The 25,780-nt window shown below is 35.8% G+C and overlaps 1 protein-coding gene across 1 annotated transcript in view; it reads right to left on the bottom strand.

Moving 5' to 3' along the window:
• Positions 1–25,780, bottom strand: part of CNBD1 (cyclic nucleotide binding domain containing 1) — a 519,625-nt gene that overhangs the window by 221,460 nt on the left and 272,385 nt on the right. The window contains exon 5 of the mRNA XM_027870893.1: positions 2,777–2,922. Coding sequence (XP_027726694.1) covers positions 2,777–2,922 — 146 coding nt within the window. The remainder of the gene's footprint in view (positions 1–2,776; positions 2,923–25,780) is intronic.

Below are 25,780 nucleotides of genomic sequence, written 5' to 3'. Positions count from 1 at the left end.
TGTGGTTGGTTTCTATTATCCATCATCTGAGCAATGACACTTTGGGTTATCCATCACAAAAAGAATGACACTTAACATTATACATCATCTTCATGATGGCTCTCTGATGATGTGCATCAAAGAGGAGTGTTTCCTTGGTAATTCGGTATTGCACAAGTTTAGAGTGGCTTATAGGAAACTATCTCTTCGCTTAGAGAAAAAAAAAAAGCCTTAACTCACTAACTACATTTATGTGAGGGAAATCATTTTGCTATTATATTAATAACCAACTATTTAATTGGGATCCAGGCTTTTCTCCTGATATTTCCTCACATAAAAATTCAGTCTCTGGAAGATAGGACTGATCGATGAGATTGCCCTAAACCTCAGGGAACATGCTTTTCCATCTTGGGCCTGACTTCATTCAGCTAGGACACCTTACTTATATTTAGAGTGTAAACAGAATCCAGTCTGGGCAAATTCTTTCCCCAGGGAGAACAGCTCTTGTTCTTGTACCCCTCCATTAAAATTTAGGGTGATTGAGCTCATGAAGGAGAAAACTAACTAAAGTGGTCTGGATGGAGATGGAGTCCCCCATCCTGATTGCTAGAGGCAGTTGAGTCTCATGATCAAGCCATATTCTCAGCAGAAGCTGAAGACTTCTAGACTATCTCTTCATTAAATGTCTACCAATTGGGGTTGATTTCCGCTCGTCAGGGGCATTTTCTTTAAAAAAAAAAATTTAAGGCTTTCAGGATCTCCATGTTTTTGTCTCTGGTTTTCCGAGAGAAACAACGGACAATCAATTTATTGATTTTTAGTTAGCCTAATTACAAAATGTGTTATTAATTACCCAGAAACTTTTTGGAAGTCATTCATCACCATGCTTCTCATTGGCATTGATTGTCTATTTACATCTCTGTATCCCACCAGCTCAATGATTTGCACATGGTAGGTGCTTAATAAATATTTCTTAAATTGAACTTGTTGAGCGTTAAGGAACCTCTTTCCAGATGTTGATTGGAGGGTTCCCTAATTCTATCCACTGCACCATCTATCTGCCTCTTGACAATGCAAATGAGTTCTGACTCCAGACCTTCTAGTAACTTTGTGACCTTAGGGAAATATTGTAATGCACTGATGCAGAGTTTCCCCATTTTCACTAGATGCCTTAATTACTCCAGGAGAATTCTGTTAAACTTCTTTGATCACACTGAAACAGAGGTGCTGAGAAACAAAGGAACTAATAAAATTTCCTAAATAGGATTAGTCTAAAGACCTGTGGCCAGAAAATTGTCTAAGGAACACCCAGTTTTTTGGAATTGCACTAGAAACACTAACTGCCTCAATAGCAGGTGGAAAGACAGCTCTTAGGGAGCCTGGTTGAGTGAGTGAAGCTTCAAACAGGAATAAAGGAAAGGGGGTGATATGAATATTTAGGGAGGTTTCTTGTTGTCCTTTCAATTGAATGAAGAAACAAATTTGAAAAAAGGTTAAGTACTTAATGGGCTTACTGCTTTGATATGAAAATTGGTCCTAATGAAGCTCTGAGACTAAGGCACAGAGAAACTGAGGAGTTGCAGGGTTAGATAGGTGTAAGCCTTGAGGCTTCTGAGTGAAGATAGCTAATATTGTTTGAATGTCTGAATGCATGTTCTTGAGAAATCCAAATTTGGATTTTTATTGCTTAATAATTTTATTAAATTTATATGGATTTAAGCAAAAGCTATAGGTATTCAAACTATGCCAATTTGATCATTTTTATTATCTCTACATATAAATAAGAGTTGTAAAACTTATATGAGTTGCTCTGACATCATTCAAAGGTGGAAAAGTATTTTTCCTTCTAAATATTCATTAAATGGCAAAAATAATTCATCAAATTTTGAAACCTACTCATATTGATAACAAAATAATGTTAAATATAAATATTCCTTTCACTGGCTGGTTTATTTTTCTTATTTTTCCCTAAACATATTTATGACTATGAGTTTATTGCTTATGTTCAGGTCAAATGGAATTAATTGTAGTGAGGTAGAAAATATGAGATGGAGTCAAGGAAAATGGGTTCTAAACCTGTCTCTCTTACTTGTTAGTTGTGTGAACTCAGGAATGTCATTTACCTCTCTGGTCCTCAGTGTCCTCATCTGTAAAATGAGGGGCCTATTGTAGATGAACTCCAAAGTCTATTCTAGCTCTAAATCTGATTCTATAGTCCTAATTATGAAAGTGAATTTAGGGATAGAAGACGAAGGAAGGAAAATACCAAATAAGGATTTAATTTTTAGGAGGACAAAGATATACAAATAGACAAAAATTCTTAAAAATGAATAAATAGTTTTTTATATGAAGTAGGTATTTAATAGGTTCAAGGGACATTTCGGGTCATTTTTTTTTTATTTACCCAAGGGAAAAAAAAAAGAAACTAATGTCATTAAACTAAGCCCTTGACAAAGGGAACCAGTGGAATGAGTTCATGAATAGGAGATCCTCCACTCTGAACATTTAACTCTAGGCCAGTCAAACAACCTCTCTAGCTCCCAGCTCTCCTACCTATTAGTTATACAAGCTAACACCAAGTGGTTGTGAAGTGTATTGTTCATTAAATTCATATTGGAAAAGACAAGTGCTGAAAATAGGAATGGACCACCTTATCCAATTAATACCTTTAATTAAACCCAACATATGAATAAGAGTAGGAGGCTCTTTGGACATTAAGTAACTTGAAATACTGAAGCATTGTAACTTTATAGAAGTCAGAATGAGAAAAGTATTTCACCACATGTTATGCCATTACCCGTGGTGCCTTTCAACCAGGTTTCAGAAGTGATATTTCGACTAAGTGCCTTGAAGTCGTCACGTGTCAACTGAGAAGATAAATCAGGCATGGTTTTCATCATCTTATATACAAAGCGACATTCTGCATGAGTCCTGTGAATGGGGCTGTAAAAAAAAAATAGTTCAAATGTAAAGTAGAGAATTTTACAACTTCTTTGTTGTGACTTATTTAGAAAACATATTGGTGGACTTCCATGAAGAGAGCAACCCAAAGAACTTCAATACAATAAAAAAGTATAGATTAAAAAATAAGAAGCCAAAAACAATTACAAGAAAAATGTAATGAAGCATAAGCAATAGTAACATCAAAAATAATGCTCTGAAGATACCACAAAATTATATATGTGTGTGTGTGTGTGTATGTATATATACACACATATAGAAACAAAGGCCTAACTTTTTGATACCAATATTCTACCGGTATTATATGGCTATGAGTAAATTATAAGTGAGTTTCATATGGGGGAAATAGAGAGATGTAAGCAAGTCATACCATATACATGTATATAAGAAATGACCTGCAAGTAAGAACTGGGATAAAGGGTCTCATCAAGGAAATGTATTAGAAAAAAAAATGGGCTGGTCATTTAGTGAAATCTAGAGATAACAGGTAGAATGTTTGAGGACTCCACTGGCATCCTTTTGATGTTAGGATGAATTGAGGAAGGCCTCTAGAATATTAGGTGAACTGTTGTGGCAAACCTATGGGAGCACATGGATCATCACTACATGCTATAGGCAAACATGAATGGTTTGCAATCACATTGATGGAATGAACATTCAATTCGATGAGATCACAGAATCACATGAATAAAATTGCATGCTAAAAAAAGTTAAAGGAAAACATGAAATAGGCATGAACATAGAGGAAGGATCTATAAGTTCCTCACTGCCAAAATCTCTTTCCACCCAGAAAGACCACAGTCTGTGGATGACTTAGCTTAAGCCCCAAAGGATTGACTGATGCTTATAAAAGTAATTTTAGGCCACGTAGGTGGCACAGTGGATAGAGTGCTGGGCCTGGAGTCAGGAAGATCTGAATTCAAATCCTACCTCAGATACTTACTAGATGTGTGTCCCTGGGAAAGTCACTTAACCCTGTTTGACTCAGTTTCCTCATCTGCAAAATGAACAGGAAAAGGAAAAGGAAAACCACTCCAACATCTTTGCCAATAAAACCCAAAAAGGGGTCAGGAAGAGTTGGACACAACTGAAAATGACTAAACAACATAAAAGTAATTGATTTGCCCAGGTTTACATAGTCAATGAGTAGTAGAGGCAGAATTTGAACCCTTATAACATAACATTCTAATCACTGCCATCAGGTTGCAAAATAATATGTCATTACTTGAAACTAAAGGAAATCAAAGATACTGTTTTTGTGTTTCGATAAGCCTGATGTAATTACATGAGATGCAGCATTTTAGTATTCCTTAATCTTAATCATAATCAAGCTTCAAGGAAAATGCTAATGAGCTATATTGTTCCTACCTTTAAAGTAATAAGCATAGCATACATGTTCTAAGCCAGAATTGTAGAACTATAGGAGAGGATCCTGAGGGGAAAAGTGGGAATGCAATAAAAATATTATGCAGGTAACACAACCCAATCATATAATAGACTCATCAATTCTCATAGTAAAATTGATCATCTAGAAAAAATAATCCTACATACCAACTATGATGCATGCATGAATTGAGTATGCATTCTTTTCAGGAGACTATTGTAGTAGTTTTATACCTTTATTATTTCCACTGCCTATTTTTTTCTATTTAAAATATTAATACTTAGAAAGTTCATTAAGAGAAATAGAATGGTGTAGTGGATAGAAAGGCAACTTCAGAGTCAGGGAGGCCTGGGTTCAAGTCCTCATGCCACTGGGTACTGACTGTGTGACCTTGGACAAGACCTGGGGACTGTCTGTGTGACAGAAGCAACTTCCTGAGTCTAAAAGCTAAAGAACCACTGACAATCTTCATTGGTAGGGGGAGTTTACTCACTGATAGCTCCCTACACTAATGAAATAATATCTTGATTTGAAAAAAAAAATTAAATTAAATTCAGTTTGATTCTTCAGTGAGACATCTGATTTTAGATGCTTTGTTATGAGGATGCTCCAAACTTTTGAAATTCAACAGCCTCTTTAAATGCACTAGTATAAAAATCATCTATAGATTTTTATTGGGGACTTACAAGGTCACAAATGAGGCATATTTTGTGTCTAGAGTAATACCTATTATCCTTATTCTGGCTAGGGTTAGATTTGATGGTCACTGGAATCCATTCCATTACTGAAATTCTGGGATCCTGCGATTAATAAGAAGTACAGTCAAAAATTTCCTAATCACATTTAATTCTACTGTGCAATTACAACATTCTCCTGTATGAAATAGTGTTTATGAAATTAGCAATATACAATATATTGCATATATACATATATAGTGTAATATTTAAACATCAGAGTGTCGTTTTTATCTAGTGTAATGACTTCTGAAGAAAATATAATGAACACTCAGAGTACTTGTGACTGATTATGCATATGGATTATTTTATTAGAAAAAGTGACTGATCTGGGAGAAGTGGTTTCCCCCCTGGAAGGTGGGGAGTTAAATGGGGAGGATGGTACCTCAAATGATTACAGAAGAAAGAAACATGAGCCATTCTTAAGGAAGTGACAACTGAAGAAGAATTGCAAGGAATCAGGTAAAGAACTATGATTATAAGGTAACATTCTAAAAGGAGATGTTCAATCACATACTACTCGGTAACAGGTGTCAAATAGACTATCACTGGGTCTCAATGTAGGGGCAGCAGAATTTGATGCTTTGTGATTCATTTCAATAAACATTTATTAAAAAACTAGAATCATAGAACCTTAGGGACAAGCGACTGCATGGATCATCTAGTCAAATGCCCTCTGCGACATCCAAAAAAACATAGTTTTCCAGATTATGCTTGAAGATGGTCAATGACAGGAAGACTCACTAGCTTCTAAAATATATCCAATGCCATTCAGAGAGAACTCTAATTTTTATGGGAATCTCTCCTTATAATAATATTGTCTCTCCATGATTCTAGTTATTTTCTCCAGGAGCCAACAAAAACAGACCTAAACTTTCTTCCCAATTAATAGCTCTTTAAATACTAGAAAACAAGAATAATTTTTTTTACAATAAGTTTCCTCTTCTTGAGGCAAAACATGCTGTTTCTGCAACTGCTTATTTGGCTTATTATTATATCAAGTTACCTTACTATTCTGATTGTCCTTTACTGTATACATTCCAGTAGAATATCTCTTGTGAGAAACTTTATCAAATATCTGACTGAAATCTCAGTATATGTCTATGAAATTTCTTGTATCTACATGTTTAGTAATAGTATCCAAAAATGAAATGAGAATAGTCATTCGGTCAATAAGCATTTATTAAGTGCCTACTATCTGCCAGGGACTGTGCTAAACACTGGAGATAAAAGAGAGTTTAAAAACAGTCCCTGTTCTCCAAAGTGCATGGGCAACAGCAAGCAAAGAGTTATATACTGGAGCTATAATGGATAGTTAGATACTGGATAAATTGGAAATAATCAACAAAGGGAAGGCAATAGAATTAAGGGGGTTCAGAAAAGGCTTCCTTTAGGTGGTGAGATTTTAGCTGAGACTTAAAGGAAACCAGGGAAGACAGAAGGCAGAGATGAGTAGAGATGAATTCCAGATAATTTTATATTTGATTCTGCAGGTGATATGGAGCCACTGGAATGTACTGAACAGAGGAATGACATGGTCAGACTTGTGTTTTGGAAGTTTAATTTGAAAGCTGAATGGAAGATGAATGGGGAATGACTTGTGGCAAGCCGACTAACCAGCAAGCTATATGACTTGTTCATAATTAAACCATAAGAGCTCATAGTGATCAGCATTTCTAAGCCCTGGCAAATAATCATTTTAATAATTCTTCCTGGAATTTTACCTAGAATCAATTCAAGCTAATTAGCCTATAGCTGTAAGTATGGATTGACTTTTTAAAAACCAACGTATTAGCCTGCTTCCACTACTACCCCACCTCTAATATTTTCCATGATTCCTAAAGCCCACTGACAGTATTTCATCTACCATATCTACAAGTTCTTTTAGCACACTGGGATGTAATTTAACCCAGGTGGCTTGAACTCATTTAAAGTAGTTAATTGCTCTTTTACTTCTCCTTATTTATCTTTATTTCCAATCCCTGTTAATCTTATTTATATGACCTTTCCCACTATGAAGATCATTATTATCCTGGCTAATGAAAAAAAAAAGCAAATAGGAGTTGAGTAATTCTGATTTCTCTGCCATAAGTTATTGTACCATACTGTCCCAAAGAGTGGGTCTAGCTATTGCCCATTATTTCCATAACTTTTTAAAAAGCACTTATCATTTTTCTTAGTTTCATAGTCTTTTTAAAGCATCATCTTGTTTTAGGCTCTAGCATTCCTGAAACTATTCAAAAGTATATTGTTTTAATTATCACTTTCACTTCCAAATGTATTCCTTCTACCTTCCCTACACAGAGACCTATCTTAGATATCATTAACAAAAAATGAAAAGGAAAATGGAGTGAAGAAAAAAGCAGGAGAATACAACTAACCAACATATCAATGGAGTTTGGTGGCACATATAATGATGCACATCCCAGCTCTGCAAAGAAGGGAGGAAGCTGCATTTTCTCATATCTTCTACTAAGATAATTTGGCTATTGTTATTATTATTATTATTAATTATTATTATTATTATACTTCTACAAAGAAGAGATGGATCTGCATTTTCTTATCTCTTCTTCTGGTATAACCTGAGTTGACACAATTCAGTTTCACTTTTTGGTAGTTGTTCCTTTCATTTACATGTCATAATTCTTTAGTCATTGTCCACTCACCAGGTATCTACTCTATTTGTAGTTCTTTTTTATGACAGAAAGGTGCTAATATAAAATTTCATTGCATGTGTAATTTTCTATCTTTGGATTTATTTTTGTGTATGTCTGTTTAATAGTGGAATCTCTGGGTCAAAGGGTAGAGATTTTTATAATTTATTTCAGTTCAGCCATTTTTCCGTTGTGTCCAACTCTTCATGAACCCATTTGGGGTTTTCTCAGCAAAGATACTGGAATGCTTTGCCATTTCCTTTTCCAGATTATTTTACAGATGAAGAAACTGAGGTAAACAGGTTTAAGTGACTTGCCCAAGGTGACAGAGCTAGTTTCTCAGGCCAGATGAAAACTCAGGAAGAGGAGTCTTCTTGGTTCCAGGCCTGGCACTCTATTCACTGTGCCACCGAGCTGCCCAGTAATTTCTTAGCATAATTTCAAATTACCTTCTAAAACAGTTGGACCAAGTCACAGATCTAATATTATGTCAACTTGACTATCTTTCTACAACTGTTCTTTGTCATCCTGAAAAATTTCCTGGACATGAGGTAAGATTTCAATGTTCTTTTGATGTTCATTCTCTTGTTGTTGTTTCTCTTGTTATTAAAGATTCTTCTTTTGAAAATTATTCATATCTTTACAATTCATCCAACAATCAATCAATCAGCAAGTATTTACTAAGGGCGTGATATTTGTCAGACACCTTGTACTAGAGAATGGCTCTTGATCATATATTTTTGTTACTTCTCTACATCCTTTGCATATCACTTATTTTTGTTTTTGTTTTTGTTTTGCTTTGTTTTTTTGGGAGGGAATGTTTAGTAGTAGTTTGTTTTTTTTCACCCAATTACATATCAAGATCTCATTACAAGATTTTGATTTCCAAATTTTTCTCCCTTCCTCTCTCTCCTCTTCTAAAAATGGCAGGCAGTTTGATACAGTTTATAAATGTGCTATCATGCAAAACATTTCCATATTAGTCACAGTTGTGGATTAACTGGACAAATAAAAAGGAAAAAAAATGAGAAAGAATAAAGTAAGTGAAAAAAATGCTTCAATCTGCATTCAGAGTCCATCAGTTCTTTTTCTGGATATGCAAAGAATTTTCCTTTGTGAGTCCTTTGTACATGTCTTGGATCATTGTGTTGCTGAAAAGAGCTGAGTCATTCATGGTTGACCATCACACAATGTTGCTAATCCTATCTACAGTGTTCTCCTGGTTCTGCTTATTTCACTTTGCATCAGTCCTTACAAATCTTTCCAGGTTTTTTCCTGAAATCTGACTGTTTATCATTTCTTATTGTACAATAATATTTTATTACATTCATATACCACAACTTGTTTAGCCATTCCCCAAATGATGGGCTTTCCCTCAGTTTCTAATATTTTGTCACCATGAAAGGGGCTGCTATAAATATTTTTGCATATGTAGGTCCTTTTCCCTTTTTATGATCTCTTTGAGGTACAGACCTAGTAGTAGTATTGCTGGATCAGAGGGTGTGCATAGTTTGGTTGCCTTTTGGGCATAGTTCCAAATTGCTCTCCAGAATGATTGGACCAGTTCACAACTATATCAACAGTGTATTAGTCTCAATTTTCCAACAGACTCAGTGGCATTTATCATGTTCCTTTTTTGTCATAGTAGCCAATCTGCATATCGGGCACTTTTAAGAGGTTTTTGATGCAAAGATTTTTTTTCCTCTTCTTATCCTGGTTGTAAGATTTTAAAAATCTATATGGTTTTTTTCCCCTTTATTGTATCTATTTCTCCTCCAATTTTCAAGATATCTTCTTGTTATTTTGGGGTTTTATTATTGTTGTTATTGATTTTCCTAGGTCTTTAAATTGTATGCTCAGTTTGCTGATTCCATATTTTTCGATTTTGCTAATGTGTGTTTTCATGGGTTTTTTTGTTTTTGTTTTTTTAAGTTTCATCTGAGGACTGCTTTAGCTGCAACTCAAAACTTTTGACACGTTTTTTCATCATTATAATACTCAATACCATTATTACAGCATGTTCTTTTATTTATCTTCACTTACACACCCTCATTGCTATGTATATGTTATTTTTACACTGTCATATATATATAATTTTTTTTAAAAAATTATTAATTGACGAGCTTCCTATGTAGCTATATCAGTCTGCTTATGTTCCTCTCCCTTTTCTCCCTCATCTTGATTATTTGAATTTGTATATTTAGATTTTGTTCCTAGGCTAATTTCTATTTTAGTATCTCAGGCCATACATATTTCATCTTCTAAAAGTCTAGTGAACAAGATAACCATTCTCCTCATGAACTACATTGAGCTCTAATGGCAGGATTATTTTTTGAAGTATTCTATCATTTCTATTTCTCATCTATTTCTTTCTTACTGGTCTCAAAAAAGATACATAATAATAGTTTCCATTTTATCTATATTATGAAAAATAAATTATCAGAAAAGTAAATTTTTAAAAATTATCCTATACCTTTAAAAAATTATCCTATATGTTTCTGATAATAAAATAAATAGTCAAGAATTCAGCACAAGAATAGAAGTGGCAGCAAGAGACCATTTCTAGAAATCTGTGACCCAAGAATGAAGATATCCTCGTGAAAGAAAAGCAAGGATCACTGGGGTTTGGTAGGCCCATAGTATCACATAAGGATATAAGAAAATTTTCCAAAATTTCTTGTCTAGAATCTCAGTCTCCTATTAACATAACATTTGCTCATATACTTTGTCACATATAAATGTGGGATGCTTTGCTAATTATGGACATTTAAGAAAAAGTATCACTTAAAGTAATCTAAGTAAAAAGTATGTTATCCTAGAAGCTACAGGCCAAAAAGATGTCACAGAAACAACCTTATTCTTTCATAAATGCTTCCTCCTTAAAGATTTGATATCAGAAGTTAAACTTTAAGATTTTATCCTTTCAGAAATGTGAAAATGTACTAAAAAAAAGCATTAATACTGACTAATTTTGCAACTAAGTTGGTACCTCCAATTTCCAGGCAGTGCACCATCAAATTCTACTGTAGGAAGCCATTGGGGGCTAATAACTGGAAAAGTACTCACGAATCAGTGCCTCCTTAACCATCACTATGCATATCACCCTCTATCTGTCCTCTCATTTGTACTGTCTAATCATTTAGAGATGAGTGAACTGAATAAAAATTCAGCCTTATTTGATCATCCCAATTCAGGTGACAAATGTTGGCTGCTATTCAATATTCCAGAAAGTGGGTTTGGTCATCCAGGGAGTAGACAGCTGTCAGAGGCACAATGTGACTGTCTGGTGAGCTTATTGCTATGTTTACATACATCTTAAATCTAACAGAGCTAGGAGAGCACCTGTTACCTCTGTCTGCCCAGGCTAATAGTAATGAGCTGTTATTGCTGAGCAATAACTTTGTCATTCCTGGAAAGAAAGGGTTTTCAAGACCAGTAAACTGTCTTCCTACACCCTGGTACCTGCACTATTTCTTCCAGGGGAAAAACACTTACAACTCAGAAACCTCAGTGGCATCTGGAGGAGAAAAGATAGAAAGCACGTGTCAACACATCACATGACAGGAGGGTAAATGAACTCATCTTGGCAAAGTTTTTAAAAGGGGGTGAGAATTCTCCCCAAAATTTATATGAATTATGAAAATTATATATTTTTAACATTTTCATGAATTCTCAATTCTTGATATCCAAGCTGCATTTTACTTCAGAGTTGTAAAGTTTCTCATTCATAGGAACCAAGAATCACAGAGCAAGTCATTGTTATTATCAATATCTTGGAAAACAGGGACTGGATTTGTGGTTTCATTCATATAGCAAACTCCTATAAGGAAAAATTCCCTCGACCAAGGAAGTTTGGTGGCTTGTTTACAACTTAAAATCTTAGAGAACTGCCTAGAGCACTGAGAAGTGACTTAGTGCCTAGGATAACAGAGCTAGGATGTATCAGAAGTGGGAGTTAGACATAGGCCTTCCTAACTTCAAGGAGAGCTTAGATTCTTTATTTTTCTTATTCATCACTAACAATTTATATTTATACTACAGAACTTCAAAGTTTGCAAAACTCTTTGCTTAAAAACAGTCCTTAAAGTTGTCTCACAAATGTAATCATGTCCATTTGAGAGATGAAGAAACAAGGCTCAGAGAGGCAAACTCAAGGTCACACCTCAGTAAGGGTCTCACCTATGTCCTCCCAATTCATCATTCTTTCCTCTACATCATACTTCCTCCGGCAGATTCTATAAGCTCGAGGTACAAGACTTTAATTGTAAATACAAGGGTTAATACACACACACATCAAGAGAAAGAAAAAGTCAAAAAGTATCTTTAAAAATATTTTAGTTCTACTTCTTACTAACCCACGTAAGGAGAAACAGGGGGAGAAGAGATAACTAATTTCAGAAGTTGTCTTCCAAACTTCATTTTATTCATGCGCTCCCCAGAAGAGCATTTTATCCAAATTAAAAGTTATAGACTTAGAGATTTAGAGCGTGGAAAGACCTTAGAGGTCATGTAGTTCAGCCCTCTCATTTTATGGGTGAGCAAGTTGAGGGTTGGAGAGGTTCCACAGCTTGTCCAAGGTCACAAGGGTACTAAGTGGAAAAGCCCAGATTTAAACCTACATCGTCTAACTCCAGTTCCAGCACTGTGAATGAGATATACAAGTCAGAACCAAGTAACAAATAAATCTGATAGCAAATCATTTTTATCGAATAAAACTTCTTTTTTTTACTTATTGGTTCTTGAACTCCGTCCTGATGTGCTTCTGTCAGTTTATCTGTTTTGTGTTCAGCTTTAATATGATAAAATCTCTTTCAGTTTTGAGGGTTAAGGAAACTTCTACAGGACACTCACAAATGTTACCCCCTTATGCCTCCACATTGCAATTCCCCTTCATATATTCCAGTCAAAGAAAAGCCCTGCCCCCGGTGTGCACAAAATGGTTCTGTCAAAGCTCTCAGAGAATGATAGATGTAAAAGTTGGAAAGAATGTTAAGAAACCATCAAGTCCAGCCCTGTTACTTCATAGCAAAAGTCTCATCAATCCATTTAATAGGTCATAGACTATTATAGTTGTAAGGAACCACATATGTCATATGATCCAACCTCATGCTTCTATAAAAATACCATTGGATGGTCATATATCCATTTTGTGTACATCTATCAAAAAAAGAATACATCTTTCTGTTCTTTTGTTGAGAAGGAATTTGACTTTTCTCTTCTCTATAATGACACAGAAAAAAAACCTAAGGGGGAGTGGGGGTGGTGCCAAGATGCCAGGGAAAAGGCAGGGACTCAACCTGAGTCTCCCAAATTCCCCTCCAAACAGCTTTAAATAATGCCTCACAATGAATTCTGGAGCAGAAGAACCCACAAATCTATGAAGTGAAAGAATTTTCCAACCCAAGACAACTTAGAAGGTCAAGAGGAAAGATGTGTTGCACTGGTATAAGAGTAGAGTATAATCCAGTGCAGTATAGGTCTGGCCCCAGCAAAGTAGCAGCAGGCCTTGGGGTTGATTGAATCAGCAGTGGCAGCAGAGACTTCTGGAGGTCTCAACTCATAGATGCTAATGGGATCAGACAACTGACCAGAAGGATATCACAGGAATGCTTTTGCTGGCACTGGGTTTAAGACTGTTGTATTACCCATACATGGATACAGGTTGTAGTCCCAGGGTGAAGAGGAGCACTAGTACACCAGAGTTTGCAGCCACAGGGGAGTAGAAATCCTGGTCACAGTTCCAGGGTGGAAAATAGTGCTTATGGTTACTCACAGACCAGAGGACAATCCAGGAGAGCAGCGATCACACCTGTCCTTAGATCATACCAACCTGAAAGAACTGAAAACTTATAGATCCTCAGAACTAGCCCTTCCTTGGGGAATGACTAAAGAAATTGTGGTATATGATTATGAAGGAATACTATTGCATTATAAGAAATGATGAGCAGGATGCTTTCAGAAAAACCTGAAAAGATTTACATGAACTGATGCAAAGTGAAATGAGCAAAATCAACAGAACATTATACACAGTAATAGCAATATTATACAATGATCAAATGTGAATGACTTAGCTATTCTCTGCAATGCCATGATCTAAGATAATTCTGAAGGATTTATGATATAAATGCTATCAACCTTCAGAAAAAGAACCAATGGAGTCTGAATACAGATCAAAGCATACATTTTTTTACTTTATTTTTCTTGGGGGTTTTTTTGGTCTATTTTTTTTTACTATATATATTACTAATATGGAAATATGTTTTGCATGACTGCACATATATAATCTATGTCAAATTGCTTACCTTTATCAATGAGATGGAAGGAGGCGAGGGAAGAAGAGAATTTGGAACTGGAAATTTTGAAAAACTAATGTTAAAAATTGTTTTTGCATGCAATTGGGGAAAAGTAAAATATTAAATTTAAAATATTAAATAAAAAACTAAACCCTCTTCCATGTAATAGATCTTTGAATATTTGCATACATTTATCATGTCTTACTCCATCTCCCTAATATTTATTTTCTCTAAGATGAATATGTCCCATTCCCTTAAACTGTTTCTCATGTGATAATAATTTCCAGGTCATTTACCATCCTGAGTACCCTCCTCTGAAAATACTTTTCTCTCCAAGTGTTTCTATTAGATTATGGCAAAAAGAATGGAGCATAATGCTATAGATGCAGTCTGACCCCTGCAAAATACAATAAGGATGTTACTTCCTTTGATCTTGACACTATTTAAATATATATATGTATATATGTGCATATATATACATATACCTATGATTTCCTTATTATAAAGAACATAGGATGAGTAAACTTTCTCTACCAATTCAAATTGACATCTGCTCTGCAATCTATGATCTTAGAGGATGGTTAAGCGATTTGTCAAGGATCATACAGCCATTATGTGTCAATGGCACTACTTAAATCCACGTCTTCATGAACCATAATGACAAGCTTAATCTATTAGATATATTAAATTAATACAATCTTGTATTTGTTTTCTTAGAAGTCATTTCAGATTATGTATATGAAGATTATAATCAATTATAAACTCTAAACTTTTTTAATGAACTGTTTTTAAGGAATTATGTTAGCTTGTTGTGCTTTTGGGGATTATTGAAGAGACTTCTCATCTTTGTGGCATGGATAAAGCCACCAAAGTCTTCATCCAAGTCATTGATTAAAATATCAAATATAGTAATAACAACAACATGACCTTGCACTATTCCATTATACATTTCTCTCTAAGTTGACACTAAGTCATTAATCAAACAATCTGTAAGCTTTCCAGATTCTAGGAATGCACTAAATGCTAGGATTAAAAAAATAAAAAATAGTCTCTCCCTTCAGAGAGCTTATGTTCTAATGGGGAAGACAATGTTACATATAAAATACATGTTGTTGTTGTTTGCCCTTTGTTTTCCAAGAGGACCAATGATATTATGGATGATGTCTTGACTTGTGGGCCAATTGGATTTAAGTGAGGCAGAGTTGCACAAAATCTTTAGCCTCACTCACTCTTCCACAGTCATGAATTCCTGTGGCAAGACAAAAGTCAAGATGACCAGCAATAGACCAGGATGCAGTGGATGACCTTGGCACCTTCAGATCAAGTTTTAAGCACTGCACAGTGCTGCTTTAGCCATCTGCATGGCCATTGAAACAAATTGTTCTCATCTGCCCATTCTATTAGGGAAAGGCTTCACATGCTTGGTGTAGACATCCGCCTAACTTACCAACAGGTTTAAGGCCTGTCAGTTATCCTCAACCTGGTTTAACTGTCCACTGAGATGGTTTACTGGAGTGTGGCCACTGTACATGCTATTGTTTCTTGGAGCCACAGGTGAGACTGGGTGAAAGGTGGACACCAAAGGTGGATGAGCAGTACTGAAAAGTCCTTACATCAGAGGTGTTAGTTTTTCTGGAATACCCCATATACCCCCATATGTAAAAATATAGAAAATAACCTTAAGAGTTAAAACACTAATAATTGCGAAAGGAGCCAGGAAAGGAATTCTACAGAAGTTAGCACTTGAATTGTATCTTGAAAGAAATAAAGGATTCTGAGAGGTGAAGGCAAAGAGGGAAAGAAAACATTCTAAGTATGAGAGAAGTCAATAAAAAGTTATGGAGGTAGGACATGGAATCCGGATAAAGTTATTCAATCAGCTATGAATATAGCTATGATAACTATGTTATCATATGTTTTTATCTTGTCAAAACAGTATGAGAAATTTTGAATTTTAATTTATCTTACCTTAAAAAAATTGATTTTTATATCTGTCTCAGATTTGTCCCATGGATAAGTATGCCCTCCCTAACTTCATCCATGTTAATTCTCATAACATTTTGTATGAGTCACTTTTTTGCATTCATTCTCTCATTTGTGTTATGCTTATTGGGTACAGGTCTTATCATTTTACTCTCAATTAATCAATCAATATTTATTAATTGCCTATGTGTCAGGCACTGTGCCAAGTACTGGGGATACAAAAAAGAGAAAAAAAAACTGCCCCTTTTCTCAAAGAACTTTCAATCTAGTAGGGGGAGCAGAGACATGCAAACAAATATATACAAGCCAAGCTATATATAGGATAAGTAGGAAATAATTAGAAGATACCAGTATTAAAAGGGGTTAGGAAAGGCTTCATAGAAAGATGAGATTTTAGTTGGGACTTAAAGGAGGCCACAGAAATCAGTAGACAGAGTTAAGAAGGAAGACCATTCCAGGCATGGGAAAGCCAGAGAAACTTCCCCAGAGCGAAGAGATGGAGTATCTTCTTCATGGAACTTGAAGGAGACAAATGCTATAGGATCTAATCATATATGTCAGGGAGTAAGACGTAAGAAGATTGAAAATGTAGGAGAGGAGTAGGTTGTTATAAAGGGCTTTGAAAGACAAACAGAGCATTTGGATTTGATCCTGAAGGCGATAGGGAGCCACTGGAATTTATCAAATTGAAGAGTTATATGACTGGACCTGTGCTTTAGGAAGATTAATGTTTTGGTGGCTGAGAGGAGGATGAATTGGAATGGAGAGAGCCTTGAATCAGGCAGATTCACCATCAGGGTACTGCAATAATTTAGGCATGAGGTAATGAGGGCCTGCACTAGAGTGGTAGCAAAGTCAGAGGAGAGAAAGTGGCATATTCTAGATATGGTGAAGGTAAAATCAGCAAACCTTGGCAACAGCTTTGATGAGTGGGTGAGAAATAGTAAGAAGTGGAAGGGAACTACTAGGCTATGAATCTGAGGGAGTGGGAGATTTGTGTTTGCTCTCTAAAACTAAGGGAAAGATAGGAGGTAGGGAGGGTGTAGGGGAAAAATAAATGAGTTCTGTTTTGCACATGTTAAGATTGAGATGTCTACCGTACATTCAGTTAAAGATGTACAAAAGGAAATTAGAGATGCAAGATTGGAAGTCAACAGAGAGATTGGGTCAGGATGGGTAGATTTGAGAATCATTAGCATAAATATGGTAATTAAATCCACAGGAGCTGATGAGATCACTAAGAGAAGTAGTATAGAGGGAGAAGAGAAGAGGGCCCAGGACAGAATCCTGAGGGGACACCTATAGTTAGAGGTGTGATCTGCATGAGGATCCAGCACAGGAGACTGAGAAGGAGCTGTCAGATAAACAGGAAAAAGAACCAGGAGAGGGTGCTATCCTGAAAACCTAGAGAAGGAGAGAATGTCAAAGAATAGAGGATGATCAACCATATCAACAGCTGCAGAGAAGTCAAGGAGAGTGGGGATTGAGAAAAGGCCATGGGATTGGGCAACTAAGAGGTCAGTGGTAATTTTGGAGAGAGGGGCTTTAGGCAGAATGAGAAGGTCAGAAGTCATGTTGAAAGGGATTAAGAAGAGAATGAGAGAAGATGAGGCATCTATTGATGATGGCCCGAGTTGTTTATCTTAAAAATAGCAGAAGAGATATAGAATGATAGGTAGTGAAAATAGAAGAATCAAGTTATGACTTTTTTTCAGGATATAATGGACATTGGAATGACTGTAGGCAAGAAGAAATAAGCCAATAGGCAGTGATAAAAAGTGAAAGTGAAGTAGGGATGACAGAAAGGGCAATCAGTTGTAGGAAACAAGGTGGAATGGAATTGCTTGAACAAGTAGAGGTGTCAGCCCTGGTAAAAATTAAGGCCACTTGACCATATGGGACAGACAAAAGAAAATAAAGTGGCAGAATGCATTTGAGAGATAGGAGATTAGAAAGAGGGGAGAAAAGAGAGTTCATGGCAAATGGCCTGAATTTTTTCTGTAAAATATGAAGCAAGTATCTCAGTTGAGAGAGTAGTAGGAAGAGTAGCCATGGAAAGTTTGAGGAGGGATAAAAAATTTTGGAACAGCCACTGTGGAGAGTGGGATAGGGAGCTGATAAAGGATGTATAGTAGAATTGCCTAGCAGCAGTGAGGGCCCAGTTGAGTTTGTATAACATAAACTCGTATGGACAAATTTGTAGTGAATGGTTCCATGATTTTCTCCACCTTCATTCAGTAGCATATATGTAGGTGTGAAGGCAACAAATGGTGGGAGTGATCCAAGGCTGAGGCATGGCAAAGCATTATCAGAAATATGATAAACAGGCTATGGATTCAAAAAAAGAAGGACAATATAGAGTTGAATTGGTTCACTAAGGGTTGAAGATAGAGAAAAGATGAGAGAGTATCTAGTGCAATAGAGATGGCTTGAGAAAAAGTGGAGGGGTCACGGAATTAGAAGTCATGTTGGCGACAAAAAGTAGCATTTTGTAAGGAAAGGCAAAGAGAGAAAAGACAAGCCAATAAGTTATGGTCAGATAATTCTTGGACATGGAGGTGGTAAATTTGTGGGTGACAGCAAGGTGAAGGTTACGATCATCTTTGTGTGTGACTTTGTGATGTAGGGTGAAGTAGATCATGGGAAGTGAGTAGGCTGAGGAACTGAGTGATTAGGGAGTTTGAGAGAGAGTCAACATGCCTGTTGAAGTCTCCAAGTATGAGGGCAACAGTAGGAGAGGAGAGAAAAATTGTAAGCTTATAGATGAAGTAATTAAGAGGAGTTACCTGGGAGTCTATTAAAACAGCTACCAGTATTTTGATTGGTTTGTGGAAATTAATTAAATGAACCTCAAAATAGGAGAGGTGAAGGAAGTAGGGAGAGAATCTGAAAGTAGCAATAGGGAGCAAGGAGTATTCCAATTCTCTTGCCTCAACTAGTGAGTCAAAGAGAATGAGTGAAAGTGTAGCCAATACTGGAAAGGGTGACCAAGGAAGCTATGTAATCTGGAGAGGGTCAGGTCTTGCTAAAAGCTAGTAAATGGAAGGAGTGGGAAAGGAAATATTTAGGATGAAGGGAAACTTGTTACTTATGGAACAGGTGTTCCAGAGAGATATAATAAAGAGGTGGGTAGTATTTGATTGAGATGTTAGAGTGGAAGGATTGAGGGGAATGGGAATAAGGAATTGGGTGATGGAGTATGGAGAATTGGGTTTGGAAAAAAGATCTCCAGGAGTTCAGAATCACTGGAATGTGAAGGGTTAGACTAGATTTGAGAACGTTCATCATATAATAGAGGAAGCCACTCTTCCCCACTGAGACTTGAGGTGATTGCAGAATGAGATGGGAGGATATGGATGAGGAGGCAGTAGCTTTACTAGATTATAAGCTTCTTGAAGAAAGAGATGATGTCCAACTTAATTTTTGCAAAGTCATTTTCTAGCACAACTTGTGTAGAATAGATAACTAATAAATGCTTAGTGAATTGAACTGATTTTCAACAGGACAAAACTTTTGTAAAGTCCAATTGTCTCACCCCGGGAGACTTCAAGTTCACACTCATAGGGAAACTGAGGCTCAAAGAGGTTAAATGATATTCCCATGATTATACACAGTTATTAGCAAAGGCTAGTACAAGGATGAAGACAATTTCTCCTATCTCCTCCTCAGTACTGATCAGTACAGAGTGTTTCCCATTTTGGCACTCTGTCTAACTCTCATCGTCTTTCAGTTGAAGCCTCTGTACCAGTTTTATACTAATTAACAATCTTATGCACCAATTCAGTTGGATGAGGGAGAGACGTCATTTTCCCAGTTCATTTGTTGACTCAAGGTTAAGGAAATTCAATTTTACATTCTGATCATTTTCTTTAATATTCCTGTGAAAATATGTGAGATCATTCAAAAGTAGATATGGCAACTGGGAGATTCTATTTTCTCAACCCCTCCTGGACAAAAACATGGACTGTGGTGAGGTGGGACATTCGGGGTGGCAGAAGTGATTAATTTATTTGCCCTTCATCCAGTTTTTTTAACATTCTTTTTTTTTAATTTTGAGTTACAAATTCTTTCCCTCCCTCCAACCTTTCCCCTAAACATTGAGAAGGCAAGCAATATAACCCCCATTATACATGTGAAGTTATGTAAAACATATTTCTATATTAGCCATGTTACAAAATTAAAAAGTAAGAAAAATAAATTTTAAAAAATTATACTTCAATTTGTACTTATGGTTCAGCAGTTCTTTCACTAGAGATGGACAGCATTTTTCATTATTGGTCCTTTGGAACTGTCTTGATCATTGTCTTGATCAGAATAGCTAAGTCTTTCACAGTTGATTAATATTGCTATTACTGTGCATAACGTTCTCCTGGATCTGCTCACTTCCTTTTGCATCAGTTCATAGTTCAAGTCTTCCAAGGTTTTTCTAAAGCTATCTTTCTTGTCATTTTATACAATAGTATTTCATCACAATCACATCCCAAAACTTGTTTAGCCATTCCCCAATTGATGAACATTCCTTCAATTTCCAACTCTTTGCCACCACGAAAAGAGCTTCTGTACACATTTTTATACATATTGTTCTTTTTTCTCTTTCTTTGATCTCTGGAATACAGTGTGTGCTGGGTCAAATGGGCATAGTTCCAAGTTGTTCTCCAGAAGGATTAGACCAGTTCACAACTCTACCAGCAGAGTATTAATATCCCATTTTTTTTTCCACATCCTCTCCAGCATTTGTCATTTTCCTTTTCTGTCATGGTTATCAATCTCATAGATGCGAGGTGGTATCTCAGAGTTGTTTTAATTTGCATTTCTACAGTCAGTACCATATTGGAGTATTTTTCATGTGTCTATTGATTTCATCTTCTGAAAACTGCCAGTTCATATCCTTTGATTATTCATCCAGTCAGTTTTGTATTATTCTCACGAATTCAGCAAAACAACAAGCCAAAATACTCATACTCAGGCTTTTTCCTGCAAAATAACCTTTAAATTGCTCCATGACCTTACAGGGAAACCAAAATATTCAGCACTTCAGAGGTTAAGGCACTATAAAGCAACCTTATTCCCTGCCTTTGACATTTGGGCAACATTAATTTTCACATATTTGAATTGCCTTATAATACATATACCACAGAAACAATATGACATCATGAACAGAAACTTGGGTTTAAAAATCAGGAAGATGAGTCTAAGTCCCATCTCTTGATACACACTAGCTATGTGACCCTGGGCAAGGTTATGCTAATACTCGGTGTTCTTCATCAATGGTTCAATCAGAAGTTGTAAAAGAGTTGCCAACTTGCATTAGTAAAGATAGTTTCCTTACTAGGAGTCTCCTAAACCAATAAAACGACAGGTCTGCCACCTTCTCAATAACAACAAACACTTGTACTGCATTGTGAAAATTTTTAAGTTAAATAGCTGCTTAAAATTTTTCTTGGCTTTGTGCGTTGGGCCTATGCTATGTTTATCAAAACCAAAAAAAGATCAAAGTGTTTGCTGTGAGCAGGTGCTATGTGAAAGGCAGTCAAGATCATCAACTAATGATAGAATTTTAAAACAAAAAGGGCCCTAAGAGATTGCCTAGTCTGATGGCATTATTTGATTGATGGCAGAGGGTCAATTTTGGAGATATAGGGTTGGCATGCATCTTGTTGGAAACAATGGTTGAAAACATGTTAGTTGTCAGAATGGAAGGAGCTGCAGCAGACAAAAGAATTTAGAGAGGCAGACGGAATAACTGAGAGGAACAGACATCAAAGACGTAGGTGAAGGAATGAGAATAAGCTAGAAGAATAAGATGAGGAAATGGATGAAGATATAGAAGCATTTTGGAGCATGGAGGAAAGAAATTAAGAGAGCCCATGCTGGAAGATAGTTCAAACTCAGTACAAAGTATGAAGTTAAATCATGTAATCAGAATGAAGGAGCAGAGACAGAGAAAGGATTTAGCAGTTTGAGATGAGTATAAAATATAATACGATGCATGGTAATTCCCATCACCTATATGTAAAAGGTTTGACAATTCTATGTATTAATATCTGGGTGGCAGCTAAGTATAATCTATAGAACTTCATAATAAACTTAACACAGCTAGTTGTCTAACATAAACATATTTATATATGTTTATATATACATATATGTGTCTATATATGTATGCTGAAAATATACTCAAGCATTCATAATTAAAAGATATATATAATAGTAAAATATTTTATTTTTAAAAGCATTAAGGAATATGCTCATTATTGAGGCAAAATTATAACCATGTTATAATCATAGGGCACTTAGAGTGTACTTTGTGCTTAAAATAGCAATAAGTTCTTTTTTAAAAAAATAATACCTTAATTTTCACTGGAAATGAATAGATTAATGTTTAAAATGCAAACCTTGGCATTCTTATTCAGAGATTTTTCTCCTTCACCCTTTCCAAAAATTGACTAGTATCCTGGGGACCCTGCTGGTGCTTTCCACACTCATTTCCTGGGCAATCTCTCCTATACCTTTACTACTCTGCACATGAGTGACTCGAAGACCTAGGTTTCCACCTCTAATCCTGCTCTTTGTGCATTTTTAAACTGTTCTGCTGAATCATCTGTCTGGATGTTTTATTACCAACCCAAACTCAACATAGCAAAAAGATGAATTCCGTATATATTCTCTGACATTCTTCCTTTTTTAAAAATACTTCACCAAGTTTTCCTCTTCTCTGGGTTCAAAAAAAAGAGAACTGCTTTCAACTCCATCATATTGTAATAAATAAAGCCACTAAATATAGTTCCATCTTTTAGCACAGTAGTCCTCTAAACTGTCCTTTCCTCTTCATCTACCCAGTCAAAAACCTCATCCTAACTAGTTCATCTATTCCAGAATTCACTTACAATCTGTCAATGTCTTACAATTCCCCACCTCCTTGCTCTTGTTCATACCGTTCCCTGTACCTGAAATGCCTACCTTACATGTCATCTCTTGAAATCTTCTCTTCTTCACTGCTTTGTTTTCCCCACGAAATCATCTCTGACCACATCAGCTAGTAGCAATCTCTCTCTTCGATGAACTATAAAGTATTTCATTTATATCTCTTTTACATACTTACCAAATTACATTTTGTATTATAGTTATTGGCTGTATGTATCCTAATAAATCACACTCTTCCTAAGAGGAAGTATCATGTCTTATTTATCTTTTATTCTACTCAGTCAGAGTACAGTATAACCAGGTTGAATAAATCATATCTATGTGATCCAGCTAGGTGGCATAGTGGATAGCGTGCTGGGCCTGGAGTCAGGAAAACTCATCTTCATGAGTACAAGTCTGTCCTCAGATACTTTCTACCTGTAGGACCCTGAGCAAACCACTTAGCCCCGTTTGCCTCAGTTTCCTCATCTATAAAATGAGCTGGAGAAGGAAATGGCAAACCACTCCAGTGTCCTTGCCAAGTAAACCCCAAATGGGTTCACAAAGTGTAGGACATGACTAAAAACGACTGAACAACAACAAATGTAATCTATTCTTCATTAGTGTCTTAGTTTCTGATCAGTTATGCCTTTATTCAATATCTCCCCACTGTGGATCTGTAATTTCATCAGTGTGGAGAAATGCCTGTATAGAAATGCCCTCCATTGATACAGATTCACAATTCCTCTGTAGCTTATCTGTGAAACTGAGAGGCTTAGTGATTCTCCCAGTGTCACCAGGCTACTTTGAGTCAAAGAAAGAACTTCAATATAAGACTTCCTGACTTCAAGGCCTACTTTCTGTTGACCACACCAAAGCTGCTTATCTTAATACAAAATGCTAAAATTCCCATTTGTAGCTGCCCCACTATTTTTACTGTCAGGTAACCTCCTTATACCTTTCAGAACCCCGTAAGGCTTATCTGCTAAATTACAGGTGAATTATAATCTTCATTGGTAAAGGGATCTCTTTATTGACTTTGATATCTTACTAAATTGTTCTAACATCCTTTTCTTTTCTAGAAAATAAAATGTACTAAATAATTTTTTTAGGCAATTGGGGTTAAGTGACTGGCCCAAGGTCACACAGCTAATAAGTGTCAAGTGTTTGGTCTAAGATCGGATTTGAACTCAGGTCCTCCTGACTTCAGGGCCGGTGCTCTATTCACTTCGCTACCTAGCTGCCATATTAAATAAATTAATGGCAAATTGTACCTTCCTTTCACCAGCTGTTACCTTTTCCTATTCTCTCAGGTGGCTTCAGTCAAACAAACTTTTTTTTTTACTTCCCATTATTGCCTTCTCTGACTTTTTACCTTCCCTAAACTACTTGTTCTCAATTTAAAAGCCTCATCTCAGTCAAACCACACCTCTTTATTAATTCAAAGTCTCTCCTCAGATCTGAATACATTTCTCCCAGGACACTAAAGCTATTGATTTAGAAACAAACCAGATAATTCTCCAGTCCTGTATGCTTCTTTCCCCAGAAAAGTTTCTTTTCTCTTTTACTTTGCACCTAAGCTTTTCTCTAAATTTATTCTTATGTCACTTATTCTCCAACTCATTTACACCTACTCTCTAATCTGTTTTATTTTTCGTTAATCCCCCAATGGAACAAAGAATAAGAAAGGGAACAAAGAAAAGAAATATGTTCTTCAAAAGAACTAAAAATAATCCTTTAAAAATTCTGACAACATACCTCAATATACATTTGTAGTTATCTTTCTTAATTTTAAGTGATAAGGTTTTCTTGAGAAGTAACTTTATCCTTATAATAATCATGAAGAAATAATACATGGCTATTGATATCTTGGATTACAAAGCTTGGTATAAGAGCTAACACACAGAAAAAGAGGCAGGATAAGAATCTGGAAAAAAAGAGGTTTATCCTGGCTTTTGTTGAAGACAACCCATAAACAAAGAGAATCCAGCCAATACTATGATTATGTGCAAATCTAAATTCTATATTAATGTGGTCATAGGTTGAACAAACTAGGAATCTGGGAATAATTAAATAAATAAAAATATAATAAAATGAATAATTATTTTGTCTAAATATGTATTGGATGGACTTCTTCCATTATTAGTCTCTGAGCACATCTACAAATAACTTGGAAAAAGAGAGCCCCTGTCACTGCAGTTTACATTCCACCATGGTTAAAATAAAAACAAAATATATTCTAATTTAAGATATCAAACAGTTCCTAATTTTTGAAGAAGGAAAGAGAAGAAGAAAGGAGAGGAGAGGAGAGGAAAAGAGAAGAAAGGAGGGGAGAAAAGGGGAAGGGAAGAGAGGGGAGGGGAGAGAGCTAGTTGTTTAATGATACTCAAGGCAAGATAAAAACACATTCCAATATGAAATTCTGGCAAACATTTTCACCTCCTCAATGACTTTAGGAAATAATGTAGTGTGGTCAGAGGAGCAAGCTTGGAGTCAGGAAGACCCTGCGTTCAGGACCCATCTCTGACAAATGTTAGCTGTGTGACCACGGATAATTCATTTTACTTCTAGTGTCCTTAGGTAACTCTTTAAAGCTATAAGCTACAGATGCATTATTGATCATGAGAGAAGGGAGTTTCCATAATGAAATTCCCCACACTAAGGAAAATTACATGTCCAAATCAATTTAACTATAGTATAATTTTTTACAATATGATTATAAAGTAATTATATATAATTATTAACTATAATAATTAATAATAATGCTATTGTTGTTATTGTTCAGGAGTCCATTAACAACTACCTTCTATCATTACCCATATTGTGCTAGAAATGGTAGAAATGGCCACTTTGGCCACTGAGCTCTTTAGCTAAAAGAGAGGTAAGAGAAAT

The sequence above is a fragment of the Vombatus ursinus genome, unplaced genomic scaffold, assembly GCF_900497805.2.
Source record: "Vombatus ursinus unplaced genomic scaffold, bare-nosed wombat genome assembly UNPS02000577.1, whole genome shotgun sequence".
Lineage (NCBI taxonomy): Eukaryota > Metazoa > Chordata > Mammalia > Diprotodontia > Vombatidae > Vombatus > Vombatus ursinus.
This window is presented reverse-complemented; position numbering and strand designations above follow the sequence as displayed.